Source organism: Quercus robur, chromosome 8 (assembly GCF_932294415.1).
Source record: "Quercus robur chromosome 8, dhQueRobu3.1, whole genome shotgun sequence".
Lineage (NCBI taxonomy): Eukaryota > Viridiplantae > Streptophyta > Magnoliopsida > Fagales > Fagaceae > Quercus > Quercus robur.
The window spans coordinates 44,238,557-44,261,840 of record NC_065541.1 but is presented as its reverse complement, the minus strand read 5'-3'; the positions used below and the strand labels follow the sequence as shown (position 1 = coordinate 44,261,840).

Sequence of the window (23,284 nt, the reverse complement as noted above, 5' to 3'; positions counted from 1 at the left end):
GACCGAGATAGATCTGGCCACACAAAGGCAGTTGGTCATAGATCTTAAGGTTAAGTTACAGAAGGCTAAGGAAGAAGCTTAACTGGTCAGGGAAGCAGTCGAGGCTAAGAAGAAGGCTTCATATCTGCTTGGTGTGGAGGAGACGTAGGTAAGGCTTGCCAAGGAGCTTATAGAGGTGTGTAGGGATTATTGCAACATGACATGGGATAGGTCCCTAAGCGTTGCAGGAGTCCCTACAGATTCTGTTTGGAGGCAGCCTGAGAGTATCTATTACCATTCGGATATCTGCGAAGTCCCGGCTGCTATCTCCTCTCCTCTTGCCCCTGCCCCAGAATCTTCCGAGCAGCCTTTGGCTATCCCAAATGCCCTTCCTCTTCCTGAAGTTTCGAAGGGATCCAGTCAGGCTGGTGACCAAGGCTAAGGGGCTGAAGGGGAGAAAGGCAAAGGCAAAGGCAAAGGGAAAAAGCCCTCTGTTGAGACCAAAGATGCTGCCAAGGCGAAGGAAGCAGAGACCGAGAATCAGGATGTTGACCCTAAGGCCAAGGATGCTCCTACTTTCCAGCCAAGCCAGAAGGAAGATCTTCCTGACCCTCTTGCTAAAGCTTAGCCTTTAGGATTCCTTTTCTAATTCCCCTTATAGTAGTTTTTTTTTTTTTTTTTTTTTTTGAATGACACTATGTCAATGTGTACAATGTACTTTCTTTATCACTCAATGAGAATGTTATTCATTTCATCTTTTGTTCTCTTAACTTATGTAATTTGAATTTTATTATTTTTATACATAGCATTGAATTGCCGTTACCGTGCCTTCAATAAAAGCCAACAATAATACGTTGCTTAATAGTATAAGTAATTTGATTAAGTGCCAGGAGCAAAGTTGTGTATTAAGTGTTTGTATTGTGAATTGAATCTTATGAAGATCGATATTGATAGACTTATATCATGTGAGGGAAAATAAAAGAGGCAAACAATCTGCATATTGCTCATCACTTATGTAAATAAATATAAGTTTAAATTTGCTTAAATATTTCAACTCGAGGACATAAACATAGACTTGGATCTGTTTTGACCTTAGGTTCTGTTTATATGCTAGTATAGATACCTTTAAGCATTAATTTCATCCAAACATGTGGTTCGAGAGATCTGACATATCTTAGGATCTGTTTAAACACTTATGTACATGCCCTTGAGTATTAATTTCACCCAAATATGTGGTCCGAGAGACCTGACATATCTTAGGATCTGTTTAATATTTGAACAGATGTTAAAAGTAGTTAATTTCCCCTAAGCCTATGGTCCGAGGAGCCATGCAGGACTTAGGTTCTGTTTAATACTTGAACAGATGTCAAAAGTAATTAATTTCCCCTAAGCCTGTGGTTCGAGGAGCTATGCAAGACTTAGGTTCTGTTTAATACTTGACCAGATGTCAAAAGTAATTAATTTCCCTTAAACTTGTGGTCCGAGGGGCCATGCAGGGCTTATGTTTCGTTTAATACTTGAACAGATGTCAAAAGTAATCAATTTCCCCTAAGTCTGTAGTCCGAGAAGCCATGCAAGACTTAGGTTCTATTTAATACTTGAACAAATGTCAAAAGTAATTAATTTCCCCTAAGTGTGTGGTCCGAAGAGTTATGCAGGACTTAGGTTCTGTTTAATACTTGAACAGATGTCAAAAGTAATTAATTTCCCTTATACCTATGGTCCAAGGGGCCATGCAGGGTTTAGATTCTGTTTAATACTTGAACAAATGTCAAAAGTAATTAATTTCTCCTAAGCCTGTAGTCTGAGGAGTCATGCAGGACTTAGGTTCTATTTAATACTTGAACAGATTGAGTAACATGAAGAGCAATGCTTTTACACAAAAAGAGAATTTATTGATAAATGAAATTTTCATTAATAATAATACATTTTTAGGTTGTTTACATTCTAAGGGCGTGCTATTACACGTTCATCTAAGTCTTCAAGGAAATAGGCCCATATACCAGCCATAGAGGTGATGCAATATGGTCCTTCCTAATTGGATCCTAGCTTTCCTCATGCTGTGTTATTTGCAGTGCCTAGAACTTTCCTCAATACCAAGTCATCAGGCACTAATGGCCTTAGCTTTACCTTGGCATCATAACTTTGCTTGAGTTTGTGTTGGTAATATGCTAATTGGACCATTGCACTTTCTCTTCTTTCTTTGATAAGATCTAAGCTCCTTTCTAGCAACTCATTGTTACTACTTGGACTAAATGAGCTGGTCTTTGGTGTTGGGAAGCCTGTCTCTAATAGAATAACTGCCTCGACTCCATAAGTCATCAAAAATGGGGTCTCTCCTGTTGATTTGCAAGGCGTGGTTCGATATGTCCACAAGACATATGGTAGTTCTTCCACCCATTTTTCCTTCGCATCATCCAACCTTTTCTTGAGTCCACTCACTATGACCTTATTAACAGTCTCGGTTTGTCCATTTCCCTAAGGATAAGCTAGGGTAGAATATCTGTTCGTAATTCCCAATTCACAACAGTATCTCCTGAAGGACTTATTGTCAAACTGAAGACCATTATCTGAGATGAGGGAATGAAGGACCCTGAACTGGGTAACAATGTTTTTCCAAATAAACTTCTTAGCATCTATATTTCTGATATTTGCTAAAGGTTCAACTTCAACCCTTTTAGTGAAATAGTCAGTGCCGACCAGCAAATATCTTTTGTTCCCTGCTGCTTTGGGGAAAGGGCCAACTATGTCTAAGCCCCATTGAGCAAAAGGCCAGGGGCTAGACAGGGGGTGAAGAACTCCTCCTGGCTGGTGTATGTTTGGTGCAAAACTCGAGTCTGAGAACATCTTTACTGCCTTTCCTCCCATTCTTTGAACCATGGACATTCCCTTTAGTAAGGCTTTATACTCAGCTTCATTATTTGTGGTTGAGAAGCCCAATCTTGGTGACTTTTCTATGGTGAGCTTCTCAGGTGAGATCAGAACTAGCCCCACTCCAGAGCCCCTTTGATTTGTAGCACCATCAACGTTTACCTTCCAGAATAAAGGTTCTCACAGGGAGATTGTGCCAACCGATTTTCCATCCATGTTCTGTGTTGATGTTTCTTCTAACGGGGGTTCGATGAACTCGGCCACGAGGTCTGCTAGTACCTGACCCTTGATAGAGGTACGAGGCATGTATTTGATGTCAAAAGCCCCTAGAACTGTGCCCCACTTTGCAATCCTCCCCATATAATCAACACTTCAGAGTATGGCCCTGAGTGGAAGTTGAGTTAGGACGACAACTGTATGTGCTTGGAAGTAATGAGGAAGTTTTCGTGTACCATGCACCACTGCCAGGATGGCCTTCTTCAGCGGTAGATAGCGAATCTTGGCCTCATATAGTGATTTTCTCACATAATAAATTGGTCGTTGTACTCCGTTGTCAACCCGTACCAATACCAAACTCACAGTGTAAGGGGCCACCGCAATATAAGAAAACAAGACCTCTTCCATCCCAGGATTGGACATGATAGGTGGCTGAGATAGGTATTCTTTAAGTTGCTGAAATGCCAATGCACACTCTTCAGTCCACTTAAATCCTTATATTTATTCATCAATAGGAAGAAGGGTCTGCATCTATCTACGGTCCGAGAAATAAACTGGTTTAAAGCAGCAGTTATTTTGGTTAGCTTCTGAACTTCTTTGGGCTTCCGAGGTGGTTGCAAATTGTTTATCGCCTTAACCTAGTCAGGATTAACTTTAATTCCCCAGTGGGTTACCATATAACCTAGGAATTTTCCTAATCCCACACCAAAAGAACATTTGGAGGCGTTAAGGTGCAACTTGTGTTCTCTGAGTATTTCAAAAATATTTCTGAGATTTCCCACATGCTCGGACACCACCTTACTCTTCACTACCATGTCATCTATATAGACTTCAATATTCTTGCCCAATTGAGGTTCAAACATCTTAGTCATCTCCTTTGATAGGTGGATCCTGCATTTTTCAAGCCGAAGGGCGTTACCTTGTAATGGTAGTTTCCAGTAGGAGTAATGAAAGCTGTCTTTTCCTGGTCATCTAGTGCTAGCGGTATTTGATGGTATCCTTGAAAGGCATCTAAAAAGCTCATCCGAGGATGGCTTACGGTAGTATCTACCAGTTGGTCTTTCCGAGACATAGGAAAGGGATCTTTTGGATAAGCCCTGTTTAAATCCGTGAAATCCACACATACTCGCCATTTTTCGTTCTTTTTCCTTACTACCATAGTATTGTCCAGCCATTCAGGGTAGAAAACCTCTTTGATAGCCCCTGCTCACTTAAGCTTCGTCACCTCATCTTTGACAGTATCAGAATGTTCTCTAGATGAGCGCTGAGGAGATTGTTTTTTGGGTGTAACAAATGGACTGACATTCAAATGGTGGCAAATGAAACTTGGGTCCACCCCTGGAGCTTCATAAGTATTCCATGCGAATACATCCACGTTTTTTCTCAAGAATTCGATTAACTCTTCTATCTCTTGGGAAGGCAGCTGGGAGTCGACCTGAAAGAACTTCTTCGGATCATTGCCAACAACAACCTTTTCTAGATCTTTGCACTTTGCTTCCTTGGTTGATTCATTGTTGGACAGTACTAGAGTTCTTGATTGTTATAAGTTCCTTTCAGTAGAGGCCAAGGGCTCCGCATTGGGCCTATGCAAAATGGCAGCTACCATGCACTGCCTAGCCATGGATTGATTCCCTACAATTTCTTTAACTTGGCCGTTGGATGGATACTTCACCTTTTGATGGAGGGTAGAAGAAACGGCTTCTAAGGCATGAAGCCAAGGCCTGGCCACAATAGTCGTATAAGGTGAATAAGCATCCACCTTAATGAAGTCCACTTCCACCACACCCGAACCGGTCTGTATGAGCAGTCTAATGTGACCTCTTGGAGTAACTGTCTTCCCCTCGAAACTTACTAGTGGGGAATCATACGCTGTTAAGTCCTCGGGTTTCAAATTTAGCCCTTTGTACAGGTCGGGGTACATTATCTCAATAGCACTTCCCTGATCTACCAACACTCTTTTCACATCGTACCCCTCTATCTTGAGTGTGACCACCAAAATATCGTCATGGGGTTGGATAGTTCCAATCTTATCGTCAGCCGAGAAGCCTAGGACCAGCGGGGCCTCTTTTCTGGCTCTTTTTGGTTCTGAATTGCTATCTTCGGTTGATAGCCGAGCCACAGACATCACTCTAGACGGACAAGAACCGATCCTACCGAGGGCAGCGAAGATGACATTGATTGTTCCCATAGGAGGTCTTGAAGAAGAATCTCTCCGAGGATTCGAACCTGTCTGCCCCGCTTGGCCACTATAATGGTGCAGTAGCTGCTTCAACCTCCTTTCTAGGACTAACTGGTCCAACAGATTCCTGTAGTCTTCCATAGTGTGCCCCTGGTCCTGATGATATTGGCAATAAAGGCTTTGGTTGCGTCTCAAAGGGTTTTCGGCCATCTTGTTTGGCCATTTGAAGAATGGCTCGTTCTTAATTTTCTCTAGAACCTGATGCATCGATTCTCGGAATAATGCATTAACGGTCTAGGTGTTGGTAGACCCTGATTATCCAGTAAAATCTCTCCGGGGCCAGTTGTTATTGAATCGATTCGACCTAAAATCTCTCCTCTCTTGAGGGATGACCTTAACCTTTCCTTTACTTAGTTGCTGGTCTTCCTTAACCCTTTTATACTTGTCAATCCAGTCCATAAGCTGGCACAGGCTGGTGACTGGTTTTCCTGTTAAGGATTTCCTTAAACCATGCTCGGTTGGGAGGCCACTCTTGAAGGTTCTGATAGCGACGTCCTTAAAGTTACCCTCTATCTCATTGTACATATCTCAATACCTGTCCGAGTATATTTTCAGGGTCTCCCCTTCTCACATGGACAAAGACAGTAGAGAGTCTAAAGGCCGAGGGACCTTGGTACACGTGATAAAACGAGAGCCAAACACCTGAGTAAGCTCCTTGAAGGAATTTATTGAACCCATCCCTAAGCCGTCAAACCATCTCATCGCCATGGGTTCTAAACTGGATGGGAACACTTTACACATTAAGGTTTCGTCCTTAGAATAGACAGCCATTCTCTGATTGAAATGGCTTACATGCTCCATCGAGTTTGGTCACCCATTGTAGATGGTGAATGTTGGCTGATGGAAACGCCAAGGAGGAGCTGCCCTTTCAATCCTATGTGTGAAGGGTGACTTGGCAATCTGGTTCAAAGCTTTGCTCATCACATCATTTCCCAATCCTTTGTGAATGGGGCTCTTGCATCAGCGTTTACTATGGTGCTCCTCTTCATATGAGAAGGATTCACTAGGAGGAGTCCTTGATCTATGTCGATAACCGCTATCCTTCTCATCGTCGGAAGAGGAATCAAAAGGGGTGGGAGTTCGTTTTCGTTGTGCATGGCGTAACTTCTTCTTAAGCTGGTCAATTTTCCTTTACATGGCTTTATTGTGTTGTTCTTAAGAGTCGTGACTCCCAACTTGAGATTGGCTTTTGCTTGCGTGCATAATGTGCACGCTGCCCTCCTGATCTCTTCTACGCTCAAGGTTGGCGAAAGGATTTTCACGTTGAGATGCTATGGATTCTGCTCGATGTGAGCCTGAATTTGCCATAGTTGACTGTTGTTTTCACCATCACACAAGTTCTCCTCACAGACGGCGCCAATTGTAGGGTCCTGATTTGTGGCCCAAGTCCAAATGTATGAGATCTCGGCCCAATGAGCCTAATATAATAAATTTGTAGAGAGTGGATCAAAGAACTAGGCCCTAATAAGTTGAACAACAGCTAGTATTGAATTAAATGACAATCAAACACAAATCAGAAGTTTTTGATGTTAATGGACTTTCAGTCTGAGGAGATCACGATTGTATATATTGATCACAGTTGGATACAAAGATAATTTAGATTGCTATAGTGTTCTCTCTCTATTTTTCCGATCCCCTCTCCATGAAGAGTCTTTCACCTTATATATCCTCCTTTAGACCATCTTTACCATACACCTGTTGATCATCTGAGCCCTTACTTGAGTACCTGTCCTATCAGACACCCTTTCTCATTTTCTGTGAGTTATGGTAACCAAGGTAGTATTGTTCAAAGGTCTTCTCCATATAAATGCGGCCAGAAAAGTAGCTACAGTGCATTTAATGCGGTGATAGCAGCTTTTCCTTAGATATTTTTAGGTTTCCTTTCTTCTCGTATGTTCATGAGGCATGTCTCTATCATTGGAGTTTCTTATAGGATTACGCTAACTGATGGAGTACATATTGTGAACTATATTCATCATATCCGAGGAGGAGTTCCTCCTCGGACAACCTTTCACTTGTTCCCCACCTTTGAGACTTTAATTGGAAACATTTAACAACTATTTACCCCTCCTCGAATCTATCAATATCCTCGGATAAGACCCAAGACCCAATATACTATTTTGGGCCCTTGCTCCTACAATTATTATTATTAGACCCTTCTTTTCCTTTATTTATTTATTTTGTTTTTTAAAATTTTAAAATTTGCTTTTGTTGTTACTCTGGCTTTAATTCTACTCACAAGTCACGTTTAATAGTTAAAAGTACCCCTTGAGGATAAGCAATGTCAAAAAGTAACGCACTTTTTTGTAATCAATAAATCAAGCTGATGTAAACTTTGTCTCTTACTTACAAACATGTGGTTTTTGTAACCAATAAATCAAGCTGAGGTATTCAGCCAAAAAAAAAAAATAAATAAAAAAATCAAGCTGAGGTAATATTTTTTACAATTTCTTTCTCGTTTTTTAAAATGATATGTTGTGAAAAATGTATAATAAACAAAATGTTTGTTTGTTTGGTTTTTTTTTTTTTTTTTTTTTTTTGAGAAGGATAATAAACAAAATGTTAGTGGCATAAGAAAGTGTGTTATATTAATCAAAACTTAGTATGTAAAATTGTGAATGCTCTAAGATAGTGATGTTGTATCAGTTAAATTAAATTTGGTATGTGGGTTCCGGTTAACTCAACTGGTAAAGTCTCTGATGGTTGTATAGGAGATCTGGGATTCAATCCCCACCTACACCAAAAACTGATTGGTGTCTTGGTCTAATGATAAAGAGCTTTCATTAGGAGCGGACGCCATAAGTTGAAACTCTCTAAAAAAAAAAAAAAAAAAAAATTGGTATGATTGCGTCTTTATTTGTAACATGCATTAAATAAAGGATCACATAACACTGCAATGAGCAGAATTTTTTTTCTCTGATAAAAACTCTCCCAAGTAGGAGCTTTCTCTCACACATCCCGTGTGACTCTTCCTCCACCTTGTGTGGTCTTCTCCACCATCTGTGGGTGGGTTTCTCCACCATTGTGTGGGTCTTCTCTACCCGTTCTCTTCGTGGTCACTTTGCTATTTTTCCGAAAATCCCTAAATCAAAATCCCAAAATTCTCAGTTGCATATCAACCATCCACCATCCCATATCTCTCACAGTTGCCGCTTATTTTGTCTGCTGGTTTTAGTGGCTCAATCATCGGATTCAGTAAGGAAATGGGTTGTCATCTGTTTAAATAAATCCCGGTCATTTTGGAGCTTTTCTCTCTCGCCGAATGAGCAAAGTTCTTCTGGAGAGTGGGTTTTCTTGGTCTGGGTGGGTCTTGATCTAGTGCTGGTGATTCTCGGTGGCTTCTCTGCCTGATGCAACTGCTGCAAGGACATTTGTAGGGCGATTCACCGGCATTTAAGGGTAATTCTGATTTGTATTTCTCTATTGCTTCTAGGCTCTGAATTTGGGATTATCTCTTGTTTGGTTCTGTTTGGATGTTTTGTTTGTTTCAATGGGCATTTTTACTCCTGGTTGGTTTCGCTTTGTATAGACTAAGATATGAAAAATACAGAATGGTCATACCATTGAAAACAATGAATTCCCTTTGTTGGAATTGTCGAGGAATTGGGAACCCCCAGACAGTTTATACACTCCGCGATTATGTGCGGCGCTGGAATCCCAACTTAGTTTTCCTCCCGGAAACTAAATCAAAATGCAGACGTATGGAAAAAATAAAATTCAAACTTGGTTTTACAAATGGATTATGTGTATCGAGTAGGGGCCGAAGTGGAGGGCTTGCTCTTCTTTGGTCTAGTGACACAAAGCTGGAGATTAAGAGCTATTCTAACCATCACATTGATGCGATAATTACAGAGACAGACACTGGTCTTGTTTGGAGATTCACCGAGTTTTATGGATACCCGGAGACCCACCTTAGGGAAGAGTCCTGGAAACTCCTCTCCTATCTACATAGTCAATTTAATTTACCTTGGTTTTGTTGTGGTGATTTTAACAAAATCTTTTCAATGACTGAAAAAGATGGTGGAGCTCAACGTTCCCAAAATCAAATGGATGGCTTTCGTAGAATTGTAAATCACTGTGGCCCAGATTATACTTGGTGCAACATGAAGGAAGGGAGTAACAGGATTTCGCTTCGTCTTGACAGAACTTTTGCTACTAATGAATGGCTCGGACACTTCAAGGACCCTACTGTTCACCATTTGGCTGATTCCACATCCGACCACTGCATACTTGCCATCACTGACTCTCCTCCTCCATCCCGTAGAAGTAAACGTCGTTTCCATTTCAAAGCTATGTGGGTCAAAAGGGAGGATTTTCATGATGTGATTGAGGCTGCATGGCACTCCGGTACTCTCTCTGCCACTCCTGAAGGGATAGCTTCAAATCTCCAAAAATGTGCCAGTGCATTGGCAAGCTGGAATCAGAATGTAGTAGGCAATATTCCAAAGAAATTAGCCGAGAAAAGAAAAGCTCTTAACTCCATTACAAATGTTGATCGGCAAGGCAGCAGAGGAACTAAAATTAATCAGCTTAGAAAGGAAATAAATGACCTTCTAGACAGTGAGGAGACCATTTGGCGACAACGTAGCAAAGTCCATTGGTATAAGGAAGGTGACAGAAATACGAAATTTTTTCATGCCCGTGCTTCGGAGAGGAGGAAGAAGAATTCCATTTTGGGGCTTTGGAATGAGGAGGGTGTTTGGTGTGAAAGTAAGGAAAGTATCACACCCACTGCTATAGCTTATTTTAAGAGAATCTATACTACATCTTTTCCCGCTGGAATCAATGAAGTCACTAATGCAATCCCTAGGCGTATCACAGATGAAATGAACTCTAAGCTCACCAAAACTTTCACAAGTGAGGAAGTCTTGAAGGCACTTCAGCAACTCCACCCCACCAAAGCACCTGGGCTTGACGGTATGTCCGCGATCTTCTTTCATAATTATTGGGACATTATTGGACCTAGCATTATAAACATGGTTTTAAATGTGCTGAATTCCAATCTGCCCATGACTGAAATAAACAAAACCAACATCTCCCTCATACCAAAAACCAACCAGCCAGCCAGAATGACAGAATTCCATCCCATTAGTCTCTGTAACACCACCTATAAAATCATTTCAAAGGTCCTTGCCAATAGGTTTAAAGACATTCTACCAAACATCATATTCGAAAACCAAGGTGCATTTACCCCTAATCGCTTGATCACGGATAATGTTCTTATTGCCTTCGAGTTCATGCATTATCTAAACCATAAAAAAGAAGGAAAAGAAAATTACATGTCTATTAAATTGGACATGAGCAAAGCTTTTGATAGGGTAGAATGGAGCTTTATTAAAGGTGTGATGGAGAAATTGGGTTTTGTGGAAAAATGGATTGATATTATTATGAATTGTGTCTCTTCTGTTTCTTATTCAGTGTTTATAAATGGGGAAGCTTATGGGAACATTTCTCCCTCAAGGGGCATTGGACAGGGGGATCTACTCTCCCCTTGCCTCTTCCTCCTCTGCGCTGAGGGCTTTTCAGCTCTTATTCATGAAGCTTCTATGAATCAGCAAATTAATGGATTTTCCATTTGCAGAGGCTGCCCTTTAATTACTCACCTTTTCTTCGCCGATGATAGCCTCTTGTTTTGTAAAGCAAAGGAGCAAGAATGTCGTACACTTGTCAGTATCCTAAACAGATATGAAGAGGCTTCGGGGCAGAAAATTAACACTGATAAATCCTCAGTTTTCTTTAGCCCGAACACTTCACAAGAATTAAGGGATGGCATCCTAAACATCCTCGGCCCAATGCAAGATTTCAGACATAACAAGTATTTGGGGCTGCCTTCCATCATTGGGAAATCCAAAGCTAAGGTGTTTGCTGAAATTAAAGACAGAGTGGCAAAAAAGCTTGCCGGTTGGAAGGGTAAACTCCTTTCAATTGGTGGGAGGGAGATCCTAATCAAAGCGATGGCTCAAGCAGTGCCTACATACACTATGGGATACTTCCAACTCCCCAAGACTCTTTGCCAAGACTTGGAAAGTATGATGAGGAGCTTTTGATGGGGGCAAAAGGACAAAGATAACAAGATTGCGTGGGTTAGTTGGAAGAAGATGTGTCGATCTAAACTCCATGGAGGTATGGGCTTCAGAAACATTCAAGCCTTTAACCTTGCCTTGTTAGCTAAGCAAGGTTGGAGAATTCTCACAAACCCCGACTCCCTAGTGGCCCGAGTTTTCAAAGCAAAATACTTTCCTTTTGATGATGTCCTCAATTCCAAAAAAGGGAGTAACCCCTCATATGCTTGGCGAAGCATCCACAATAGTCTTGAGGTTATTAAAAGGGGCACAAGATGGAGGGTAGGCAATGGCCGGCGAATCCATATTTGGGATGATAGATGGTTGCCAACACCATCAACCCACAAGGTGATTTCCCCCCAAGCTGGCTATGGAGACTTTCCTTGGGTGTCTTCCCTCATAGACATTGACACTAGATGGTGGAAGATTGATGTAATTCATGCTACTTTTCTACCCCATGAAGCCAGCACCATCCTTAAAATCCCATTATACTATAATTTGCCCGAAGATTGTTTTATTTGGATAGGCAACAAGAGGGGTGAGTTTACAGTTAAAAGTGCATATCATATAGCTTCAGGTATTGTGGATTCAATGGAGGAAGGTGAAAGCACCTCAAGCAACTCATGGACCCTTTTATGGAAGCGGATATGGCAGCAAAAGGTCCCTCCGAAGATCAAAATTTTTGCTTGGAGGTCTTGTGTCAATGGTCTTCCAACTATGAAAAATCTAAACCACAGAGGTGTTCATTGCTCTAGCTTCTACCCTCTATGTGACAAAGCCATTGAGACCACAGCCCATGCACTTCTTCATTGCGATCATGCAAAAATGACTTGGGCATTTTGGTACAATTGTCCTGTGGACCTCTCTTCCTCTTATGGTGACTTGGTGGATATTGCCTTAGATTTTATTGCAAAAGGCTCCCCGAATGATTTAGAGCTTTTCTTTGCCGTTGCTTGGTCTATTTGGTGGAATCACAATCAAGCAATCCATGAGGACTCGGGTTCCCCTCCAATTCATGCTTAGGAAATGGCAGGTGGAGTCTTGGCCGAATTCAAGGCAGCTTGCTCCTGTCCGAGACTTTCTCAGTCCTTCCCTCAGTCCAAGGGGAAAGCTCCACCTACGGGCTTCATTAAAATCAACACTGATGCAGCAGCCTTTGAAGATGGGAGGAATTCGTGCATCGGTGTAGTCATTCGCGATAATATGGGTGAAGTTCTAGCAGCATCAAACAAGGTTCTACCCGCATCATACTCGGCTGAGATCTTAGAAGCTTTGGCCATGCAAGATGGTGTGCTTCTTGCAGCGGAAATGGATGTCTCCCACGCTATCTTTGAGTCCGACGCCTTATCCATTATTCTAGCAATTAATGATGGAATCCATGGTGGTGAGCTTGGGCACATAATCAGAAACATCAGAGAAATGGCTGTTGTGTTTTCCTAGTGTTCTTTTAAACATCTGAAAAGGGAAGGCAACAGAGTTGCCCATGAGCTTGCAAAGGTAGCTGGGAATTCTGATGTTTTACAGGTATGGAAAATGTCTTTCCAAGTTTCCTTGAGCATCTTCTTATTGAGGATCTCTGTTTGTAAAGCTCAAGCTTTTTCTCTCCTTTGTAATTCATTTTCGGTTGAATGAAATTCTCTTACTTCCCATAAAAAAATAAAAATAAATAAAGGATCACATGATTTGTTTTTGTATTGATTTTAATTTCTATGACAGTTTCGTAGCAATTGCACCCAACATGCAATTTTTAAAAAAAAATAAATAAATGTTTTAACTTTGTCCTGTCTCTTACCAAGCCAATGAAGGTCTTGCCTATTCTAAACTTATTTGTTTACTTGTACCGTTGTAACAAAGGAAATCAACGGAAATAAGAATGTATGAAGTATGAACTGCAAACCTTTTTTTTTTTTTGTTCAAATTTTCACATAAATTACATCTAATGGTGCTAGTCAATAACATTTTGTACTATGCTGCCATACAAGGAATCTTTGACTTCTTATTGATACGCACTATGCCATGCCAATAATTTTGTAGAGATAATTCCAATCCAAATTTCCTACGAAAATTGTTAGATGTTAGTTTGTATCACCACGCTGATAAGGTATTTCGTTATCAATATCTCCGTTCTGCCTGCTTAATCCTTTGTGGGATATATAATTCATGCTATTAGGCCAATCTTTCATATTTGATTGAGAAATGCAGTAGATCCCTCATGTAAAAGTAGTTACTTGTTATCATAAAATATCATAAGACCTTTATTTCTTTTGTATCTTTGCTTTTGTTTTTCAAATTCATGATATCACAAGTAGGTACAAGCTAATGAAGAAACTCAAGGCATCCAGCTCTCAAAAATTGCTGGTTTGATAATGTTATTTTAGCAATGTTGTTTAAGTATTGTGGAAATACGTGTGGGTAAAAGTATTTAAACAACAGATTTTGAAGTAGGCAGAAAGGGAAACTACAATCTTTAATGTAGAAGCAGACAAAATACTTGGAAAGCTTGAATGATACATGGCATCATAAAATCCAAGTGCTTTCCTATAGATTCCGCTAATATTTCAATAGCAGAATAGCACATATTAAAAGGTTGTCCTTGCTGGAGGCAATGAGAAATGAAGAGAGTGGAACATCTTTAGAATAAAAAAGAATTTAAAGAACACAAAAGCTTGTGCTTGAGTATCTACAAGTACCAAGAAGGGCATTGTCATTGTTGGATGAGGCTTGTATCATTACATGTGATGTTGGTATGTTATATTACTGTAGCACATGCATATTGAATTATTGAGCACAGAGCCTGCCAAGTGCAAACGAAAAGGGGAAAGTAGATTTTCCAATCTCCCTTCATTTTGATGTTATTATAGATTTTTGCATCATATCATACTACTGCTTCTTTAGAATGAAATAGATTATTCAATTGATTCCCAAAAGCAAAACAGGACTTACAGGAATCAATAATGGAGGAATGAGGATGATAGAAAATGTCAAGAATGTATCATTGAAATCCTTGAACAGCAAAAGGGAAAAGTAAAAACCTTCTATAAAACAATCTTCTGGATGTACCTTTTCCTACTACAAAACATAGCATTAGTGGACCTGCTCATTATGCAGAACCTTTTTAGACCGAAATCCTTTTTATTTTGAATAACTGATTTAATGATTTTTCCAACAATAAAAATGTGCGTGGAACTTGTGACACCAAGAGGAGTAGAACATAAAGTTTGGCTGTTAATTGACATAACCAAAAGCAGTGTGGCATAGATGCTTCCATTTGCTACCTTGTAAAGTAGAAAGAGTCTATGACCATCCAACAACGTAGTTAAGAATATACACCAGCAACAAGGAAAGTGGATAAAGCGCATAGGCCACCAGTGATATCCAAAGAGGGAAGGTGGTGCGGAAACTGGCAATGATACCCATCACTATGCAAACAATTATTATAACTAGCACCTCAGATGAGAAGTTCCATGTCAAGTCGCGGAAGTAAACAAGACCCAAGAAGACTGCAAGTGAAAGGATGTTACTCATGGTCACTGAACCATATATCTGCACCACAAAAACCACATAGATTATAGGCCCTTTTGGCTGCAAGTTCTTAAATCAAAACATGATGCAGGAGTCATAGAATGAGAAGGTCCAAGATGAGCCACCAAAATGGCCAGAAGCCTGAGAACTGAGATAAAGCTACAGGCCATCTTGTTCTGTAATTCAAGAAAGCAACAAGATGAGAAAATTTGTAGATTTGAGGGTATCTATGTGTGCCTAGCTAAATAACTCAGACATGATGAAGAAAAATTGTGCCAAGACTAAGTGGCAAAGTTATATAATTTAGTCAACCACAGTAACTGCTATTTGATTCTTTTTACATCTCTACTCTAGCCATGTTCTTGAGCCAAGGACTATCCTCGGGACATTCACAAGGAGGAAAAGGAAACTGCCAGATAATTGGGAATGACATGTCTATTCTAAGGTTTCTTAAATGCAAGTTTCCAAAGACAACTGAGAAGGTTACGGCTTGCAACTGCTGGAAACAGAGTAGCGAAAATAGAACTGCATTTAGTGTACACGAAAGTGGGAAGGTGAAGCATACCTCTGAATACGTCAAGGATGCCATTCTTGACTTTTTCTTGCTTGCAAAAATAAGAGTTGATACTACCTCACTGGAGCTAGCAAAAGGTAGAATGACAAATGAGACGAAGAAGGAAGGAATGCTTGTTGCAGTTGAGAAGTTATCAACAGCATCCACTAGGGGATCTGCAGTAACCGCAGCAATTATGGTTCCCAAAAGCAACATGAAAACTGCTTTGTAGGCATGCCACTTTGCATTTTCAATTGTCTCCACAACCTCATCGTTCTGATCTCCGAACAGATATTGTTCTTTCTTTGTTTGCTACACATGCATTTATAGATGTCATTATGCAAACATTCAGGATTAGAGGAATTGCATGAAATAACATACCTGTTGAAAATTGCTAAGAAGTCTTATAGATAGGTCATCTTGGCCTTTGCCACTTTTTGCAAAGTGCCTGGCCCGATTAAGCCATCTTGAAATTCCAGTGACAAATTCATCCACATCAACTTGTGAATCATGAGATTTATCAAAATCTTCCATCACTTGTGCAACTGCATCTTCAATATCTAAATCTATCTCCTCAAACTGAATTCCTACTACCAGAGCTCTCAACTCCACTGCTGATAGCTTTCCGTCTGAATTCTGATCAATTGTTCTAAACAACCTAGCATTGTGGTGCAGTGAATATTAAAATTAGATCATATATATTGAATGTCAATGGAAGTTTTTCAGTCTACGAAATTAAATTGATAGGTTATCTGTGTATTCATCCTACAGACTATGGTGTCTATTGTACTCAGAATTACAGCCTAGTTGGTTAAGATGATTGGATATCTTAATCTAGTTGAATGGAAAGAAGATGTTTATTTTCTCCTTGTTAAAAAAGGTATATGTAGCCCTGGATATCTCTTTCAGGTACATAACCACGATGTAAGGTAAAGGAAGTTGTAAGAGCAGCACATTTAAATGTTTAATGGGATTCTTTGGTTTACTGAAGCCCTTATTTGTAATGAAGATTCTCTAAAAGGAAAGTTTCCCTCATTTTGTTCTTATGAATTGTAGGATCTAGGTTGCTTGTAATGCAATGAGTTATGAGGTGCATATTTTATTGGAATGGCAATGAAAAATTCAAATAAACAATTGGAAAGATTTGAGAGGTTAGCAAAGATGAACCTTTCTATGACATCTGTATTTGGTTTACCATCTTCCTTAAAAAGTTTTCCTAGTGTAAGCATTTTTAGATTTCTCAGAATTCCTGATATTACATGCTTATGCTTTGCATAGGCAAGTCTTCTCTTCTGAATCCAAGGCTGAAAAATCTGCATTTATATTTTAAAGAAAGATGCTGCAATCAGTATTGAAAATGGAAACAAACATAACAAGACAGAAAAGTGGGCTACCTGATAACAAGGTTTGATCACTGAAGATCCATTATTAAAAACAGCAAGCAAATAAGATTATATGAATCGTTAAGAAGATTTTATGAATCATTAAGTACCTGATAAAGGCTGTAAGCAAGCAATAAACAAATGGAGACAATAAGCGAAATCATAATGGCTAAGCGACTTTGAGAAGTTGCTTGAAAAACTTCTGGTATTTGAACTACTATGAATGGGATAAGAGATATAATCATGATTCTAGCAGCATAGCTAGTCCAGATATCAGTGCTCACCCCAGATCCTGCAAAAATAAAATCTACCATGTTCAACAAACATAACACCCACACCATGAACATTTTTATTCAAAAATGTATATTTTCTCAGTATCATATTCCTATTAGAAGGCTAAAAGAACTGAATTTCTATAAATGTTGCTGTTACATTGAACATAAGTTTTATAATCTTAAGACTAAATCAGACTTCGAAAATTTGCAAAGCAACTTAAAGTTGCATAAGCAGAATAGGTAAACATGTAATCTATTTTTTAACAAGCTGCACGATCCAAACAATCATAATTAGTAATCAAAATATTTTGCATTCCAAAGTGTCATGAACTCACAGACAGCATATGCTGATATAGAGCCTAAGCAAGTAGGACTTTTCTTTTCTTTTGAGAATCATTGAATTTTTAAAGGAAACACTGCACAGAGAGAGGGAAAAAAAGAAAAAAAAAACCCTTAGTAGAAGTATAGGAAATTACCAGTTAAGCTAAATACTTTTGTATCTTTCTGATCTACTGCAACTGAATTCTCAAGGTCACACTTGCCCACTACTAGACAGGTGCTCCACAAAATTGTCAAAAGCATTACAGTCGATCCAGCTAGCAAGCCCATTCCAACCGAGACCTGACTTTGAGCAGTTGCTGTGCTCCCAGATAGTCCAGATGCTATTGAAGAGCCAGAGAAATGTCAATATAAGTTTATCCAGTATAAGCAAAGAATGCATTGACAAGAAACTAATATAATAGAGTGAATCAAAAGTTGTAGAATCAAGTCAGATCACATGACACATTCATATGAACAGAAAAAATTAGGCTTCTCAGTTAACAAACTATAAACGACCCGCACTAGGCCATCCTATGCAAAAAAGATGAATCAATTCTTTCTTACTAGAGAAACAACACCGCAGTAAGAAGTCGAAAAGTAAAAAATAAAGCCAAAAGTTCAATTCCAATCGATAGTTTTGTTTTTAAATTAGTCTAGACTACCAACCTATTTGAGATTTCAGTGAAGTTAATTGACATAGTGTAATATTCACAAGAACTTAAAAATCCTTTTTCACTGTATAGTCTTACTAAAATTCAAACACTTTTTATAGTAGCCCATAATCTAAAATTGCATTGATGGCAAAAGATTTGAACTTTCAATTGCACTTTCCACAAGGAGCCTCGCTTTTATTTTTCTTGACAAAGAAATCTTTTGTTGCATTCTTTCATATTCTTCCATCTCTAGTATATTCTTTCTGTACATGATTGATTGATTGATACCCAAAATGTGCTACTAGATTGACCTTAATAAATTAATTCTACATAAATTTTGGCCATCATTTTTCAACTTAGAAAAACAAAAAAAAAAAAATTCTTAAATAAAATTTTGGGCTTAGAAATTGAACCAAAGTTTCAATTAGCTCCTTTAGAATCTAATAGTTTCAATTCATCATTTTTAATTTTAATTTTTTTTAAGTGTATCACTCTTTTTTATATAAAGGCCACAGACTTCCATGGCATGTCGAAGGCCACAGCGGTCACTTATGTCCAGTGGTAAGGTGCTACTTCAAACGTCATAAGTGCAGCAAGCAACGACTGTCGTCTATTTCTGGTAGCAAATTCCATCAACAAAACCACCAGTCTTTTCATCAACGAGATGTCGTTGGCTCAAAGCGTTCATAATCATGCATGGAAAAAACTTATATAGGGGGTGGGACCCACCATACCCATAGGGTCCACCCCCTTTAATTTGTGCAAGCTTGGAGCAGTGCTCCAGGACTATGTAAGAATTGCCTATCATGCGTGGTGAAAATACATTGGCAAAATGTGAAAATCTATTTTATCCTTTGGTCATGCTAATTGCTAAAGACACAGAGATGACTCTGCGAGTGAGCAACCAAGGCTTATAGACCATGGCAATATTGTCATCACCACAATTCTCCTTGTACCTCTATACAATATCATGTTCATGGGCTTGTAAGCTGTATCAATTCTATGGCTACCTGCCTCCTATCCTATGGGGCCATAATATAACCTGTAAGAACCAAGTACGAGACTTCTGGGTCTTAAATTACTTGGGCTCACAATTTATTTGTAGTGGGTTTAAGGATTTCCTACTTTGGGTCGTTCTCGGCAGAGTCTCAAAGCAACACTCAGTTTGTTCTTTCTCACTTGATTGTTTTCTCTCCGTTTTTCTGAACCCCTTCTTCTCCCCAATTTCTTCTATTTATAGCCAAGGTTAGTGGGGAGATTATGATTACAGCCACCGTTAGTGCTACTAAAGGTCCAATATTATCTGGTTAAAGTGAATGTTTAGGTGAGAGGGCGGTGCAACATTTATGACCTTGGAACTTGGTTCCAGCTTGATCGATTATGTTCGGCAATTCAGTTTCCCGTGCATATCATGACTTTCCCGGACACGGCCAATTCGCTTACCCGGGAAAGTTAAACCGATCGTTTGTTGGAACTCAGATCCCAAAACTTGTTTTCACGTTAAGACAGTTTCAAGAAGGGCGTAGGGTAACTGGACCTTTCCGCTGGGCCTACACCCAAAACCGGTATGGGCCTGGGCCCAGGGCCTGTATGGGCTTGGGCTCAATGCCGGTATGGGCTTTGGGGTCTCGGTGCCGTACATAACCAATTTAACCTTTATTTTGTTTGTTTGTTTGTTTTATTTTTAATTTTAAGGAAAAATAAATTTAAGGCTCTCTCTTAGGCTCTTAGCAGACTATTTGGAATATGCCATACAGATAGATATAGAAGAAAATTGTTTTATGCAATCACATTCACATTCACTACGTCTTGTTCAATCTTTCCCATGTGCAAACGTGAGACCGACGCTACATATATAGATTATATGGGACCACTATGACTATAATAGCAAAACTCCTAGAGGATAAAAAAAAAAATAATAAACTAGGGCAACCCAAACGTAGGAAATGGGAGCAATCGAAAAGTAAATAAAGCCATGATGCATAGACTGAATTGAGTATATTATCATTTATAAGGCACAACTTGTAAAGGAAAAATCAAGCATAAGTAATTTTAAAATCCTTATATTTCCTTACGGTTTAACATGAGATAAGATTACATGTGAATGTCTAATGTCAAAACATGCCCATAAAAAAAAAAAAAAAAAAAAAATTGTAGCTCTCTAGTCTCCAAATTCCACATAAGAGATCAAATTAACAGATTTGCTTTGACTTTTGCTAGCTTATCTTAAAGCTGGTCAGTTAACTGACCTTCTAGCATGTTTGAATCTTGTAAATGGAAAGAATTTGTTTTCTAGGATTTGTACACGGCTATTACCAAACAGTTTGATACTTTTACCGATCATTTAACTTTATTATTTACCAAAACAATGGTAAATGCGATGCACCTCTGCTCCAATTTCACACATTAGGACTAACAGGTTTCGACATACATATACTTAAGCATTTGTATTTATTTAAAGTTCTTTGTGCATTAATTGGAAGGAAAAGATAATTGTTAAATTTGAGCAAGGACCTAGGGGTAATTCTTTATAACACGAAGCTAGGTGGCATCCTTGTCCATGTTTTATGTAGTATCTTCAATGATTAAGTTAGCTTAATCACTTCTTTTCAAATTTAATAAAATCTTTTTAAAAAAACACCTAGCTTAATCAGGGTTTTTATAAAAAGAAAAAAAGAAAAAAACGAAGAAGATAAAAGTTAGCTTAATCACGTATTTAGTAAATCTTAATGTCAGAATCGTAGCCTACATAAGCTTGATTATGTCTAAAGCGAAATAACATGAGAAAGATTGTTGCTGTGGTTATTTTTTAAGCAAAGACCAATTTTTTTTATCTTGATTTCACTTCACGTTCCTGGAAACTTAGTCTTATTCTATTACAAGTGGTGTATGCAAAAGATATAGAAAACCTGCCCAATTACTAAAAGTCTAAAACGTATAAAAACGAGTTATTAGCACATGTATACTGAAAGTCAAATGCTTAAAATAATAGTGCCTATCTAGGCCTGTTTGTTTAAAACAATTTCACAAATCTATCTCCAATTCCTCCTTACACGTATCAGAAGGAAGGGAAATTCCAACACGCTAATTAAATTTCTAATCTTTTTTTTTTTTTTTTTAATAAATTTTTAAATAGGCAAACAAATTTGGATTTCCTAACTTTTTCTTTTGACAAGCTGGCCTTCCTAACATACACGCCATACTTATGGAGATATCTACGTACGTGAAGCAATTTCTATCTTTAAATTAGGTGATAGTCTTTCATAACTTGACTTATAGGAGAATAAGCCAATCAAATGACTGAAGAGAAGTTTTAAATGTACAAGAAAGATGAGAAATAAACAAAATATAAAAAGGACGGCAACGTCGTCATGTGTCATAAATTAGTTTTGTATATCAAGTTTTATAATTCGAGTGAATTTTAGGTGTGGACCACGAGAGAAATTTATGATCCCCAGAAAAATTGACTGGAAATATATTAGCTAAGCACCTAAGAAAATTGGCTTGACCTTAAAATTTGAACAACTAATCCATTTAATTTCATATAATCTGAAGGGTTTCTTGCTATGCAAGCTGAGAAGTTGATCAATAGTGAAATGGACTAACTAAGACATGTGAGTTTGTTTGCTTAATAATAAAGCTTACCAAGGATAATTGTTGCATCAGGAAGAGAGCTCAGAACAGGCAAGAAGAGCCCACCAATGATTCCAGGTCCAAGAATTTCAAGCAAAATCTCACTTCCATTTGACAACAATTTGGCCCCCAAGAACATGAAGTAACTATAGACAAGAATGAGAAAAACATTTCCTAGAACAGTGGTGGTGCATGGCAGAAATCCATACGTCTCCGTGCACGTATCCGATGAAAACAAGCGGTTGAGATGAAGTAGATTTGGTTGCTGAAGAGTTTGGACTCCATCGGAGACCAAATTGAAGGTAGTAGAGTAGTTACTTGCAATAGGTCGACCCTGGCTGGACCTAGCTAGTGTAACAAAGAAGATGGCTAAGAAAAAACATACAAGTTTCTTTTCCATGTTTCTTCTTTACAGACTTTCCTTGGGTATGTTCAAAGATAGAATGAGGTCTAAAACGATTTGGTTAATAAGTATGAATGCTTATATTTGGTAATTGTAAGTGATCGGGAGCGGTAGATGAGAAGAAAACATTGGAGATCGACTTTGGAAGCATTAATAGTCAATTAGAAAGGGACAAGTAAACGAGTACAGAGCACGCATATGATTATGACGAACGTACATAGGCTTTTGTACAAAGGATGTGTTGATGGACAGGTTGGCTTTAACATATTGATAATAATAATATAATACCCCAACTAATTCACGCCTCATTTAGTATTAGTACAAGATTAGTTAATGGAAAGATATATAATAACAAAGTACATAGGTTTTGTACAAGCACGTGTTGATGTAGAGGTTGGCTTTAATATATTGATAATAATAATATATTAATATGATAACCCAACTAATTCACGCCTTATTTAGTATTGGTACAAGATTAGTTGGAAATTTGCATAAGGAAGCGTAAGGACAAAGGTGATTACGCTTAACAATCGAACTTGTGTCTTACTTTATTATAAGATTTTATCATATTATATAATGCAAAATACTGAAGTTTGAGATTTTTTGAATTTTATACTAAAGTTTTAAAATTTGGATTTTGCTCCCTAAAGTTATATTTCATTTGCATTAGTAGCTTTTTTGTCCATATTTTCTGTTAAATGCCACATAATCTTCCCATGCATGTTTAGTTCGTCCAATAAAATGATGTCACGTCATTTTTATTATGCTATGTCATTTTATAATGATGACTAGACATCATTTTTATTGAATGAACTAAGTGTCTGTTTGAGAACAACTTATTTAGTTTTTTGCTGAAAGTATACTAAAATATACTTATACCTTGAAAAAATTTGAAAAAGTGAGAAAATGCGGGAAAAGTGAGGTTTTAAAAAGAAAATATGTACATAAAAGTTAAAAGTTGAACTTATAAGCTGATGCCAAACTCAACCAAAATATGCGTGACAAACTTATGTGGCTCTTAATAGAAAATATAGATGTATGAGCTATTATTACAAATAAAATATAATTTCAAGGTGTAAAATTCAAATTTTAAAATTTTAGAATATAAAATCCAAATACCTTAAACTTTAGTGGTGTAGTTTGTACTTTAACATGTTATATATTAGAAATATCAT

General features: G+C 38.3%; 3 protein-coding genes across 4 annotated transcripts; 1 reads left to right on the top strand and 2 right to left on the bottom strand.

Moving 5' to 3' along the window:
• Positions 1-4,606: 4,606 nt before the first annotated feature.
• On the bottom strand, positions 4,607-5,386 carry LOC126696339 (uncharacterized). The gene has a single exon (XM_050393098.1). The coding sequence runs from the start codon at positions 5,384-5,386 to the stop codon at positions 4,607-4,609; it is 780 nt and encodes a 259-aa protein (XP_050249055.1).
• A 6,044-nt stretch (positions 5,387-11,430) lies between these two features.
• LOC126696338 (uncharacterized) lies at positions 11,431-12,390 on the top strand. The gene has a single exon (XM_050393097.1). It carries the CDS (start codon positions 11,431-11,433, stop codon positions 12,388-12,390), a length of 960 nt encoding a protein of 319 aa, XP_050249054.1.
• A 1,946-nt stretch (positions 12,391-14,336) lies between these two features.
• LOC126695656 (sodium/calcium exchanger NCL-like) lies at positions 14,337-22,312 on the bottom strand. Of its 2 annotated transcripts, none has more exons than XM_050392483.1 (7): positions 21,719-22,309; positions 17,576-17,761; positions 16,935-17,116; positions 16,610-16,755; positions 15,824-16,100; positions 15,455-15,754; positions 14,337-14,910 (listed from the first exon to the last, which is right to left on the bottom strand). In XM_050392483.1, the coding sequence occupies exons 1-7, from the start codon at positions 22,104-22,106 to the stop codon at positions 14,662-14,664; spliced, it is 1,728 nt and encodes a 575-aa protein (XP_050248440.1). In that variant the 5' UTR covers positions 22,107-22,309; the 3' UTR covers positions 14,337-14,661. The 2 variants fall into 2 exon arrangements, with proteins under 2 accessions (XP_050248440.1, XP_050248441.1); XM_050392484.1 differs by lacking the exon at positions 14,337-14,910 and adding an exon at positions 14,917-15,065 and having other exon boundaries at positions 21,719-22,312.
• Between the last annotated feature and the right edge of the window lie 972 nt (positions 22,313-23,284).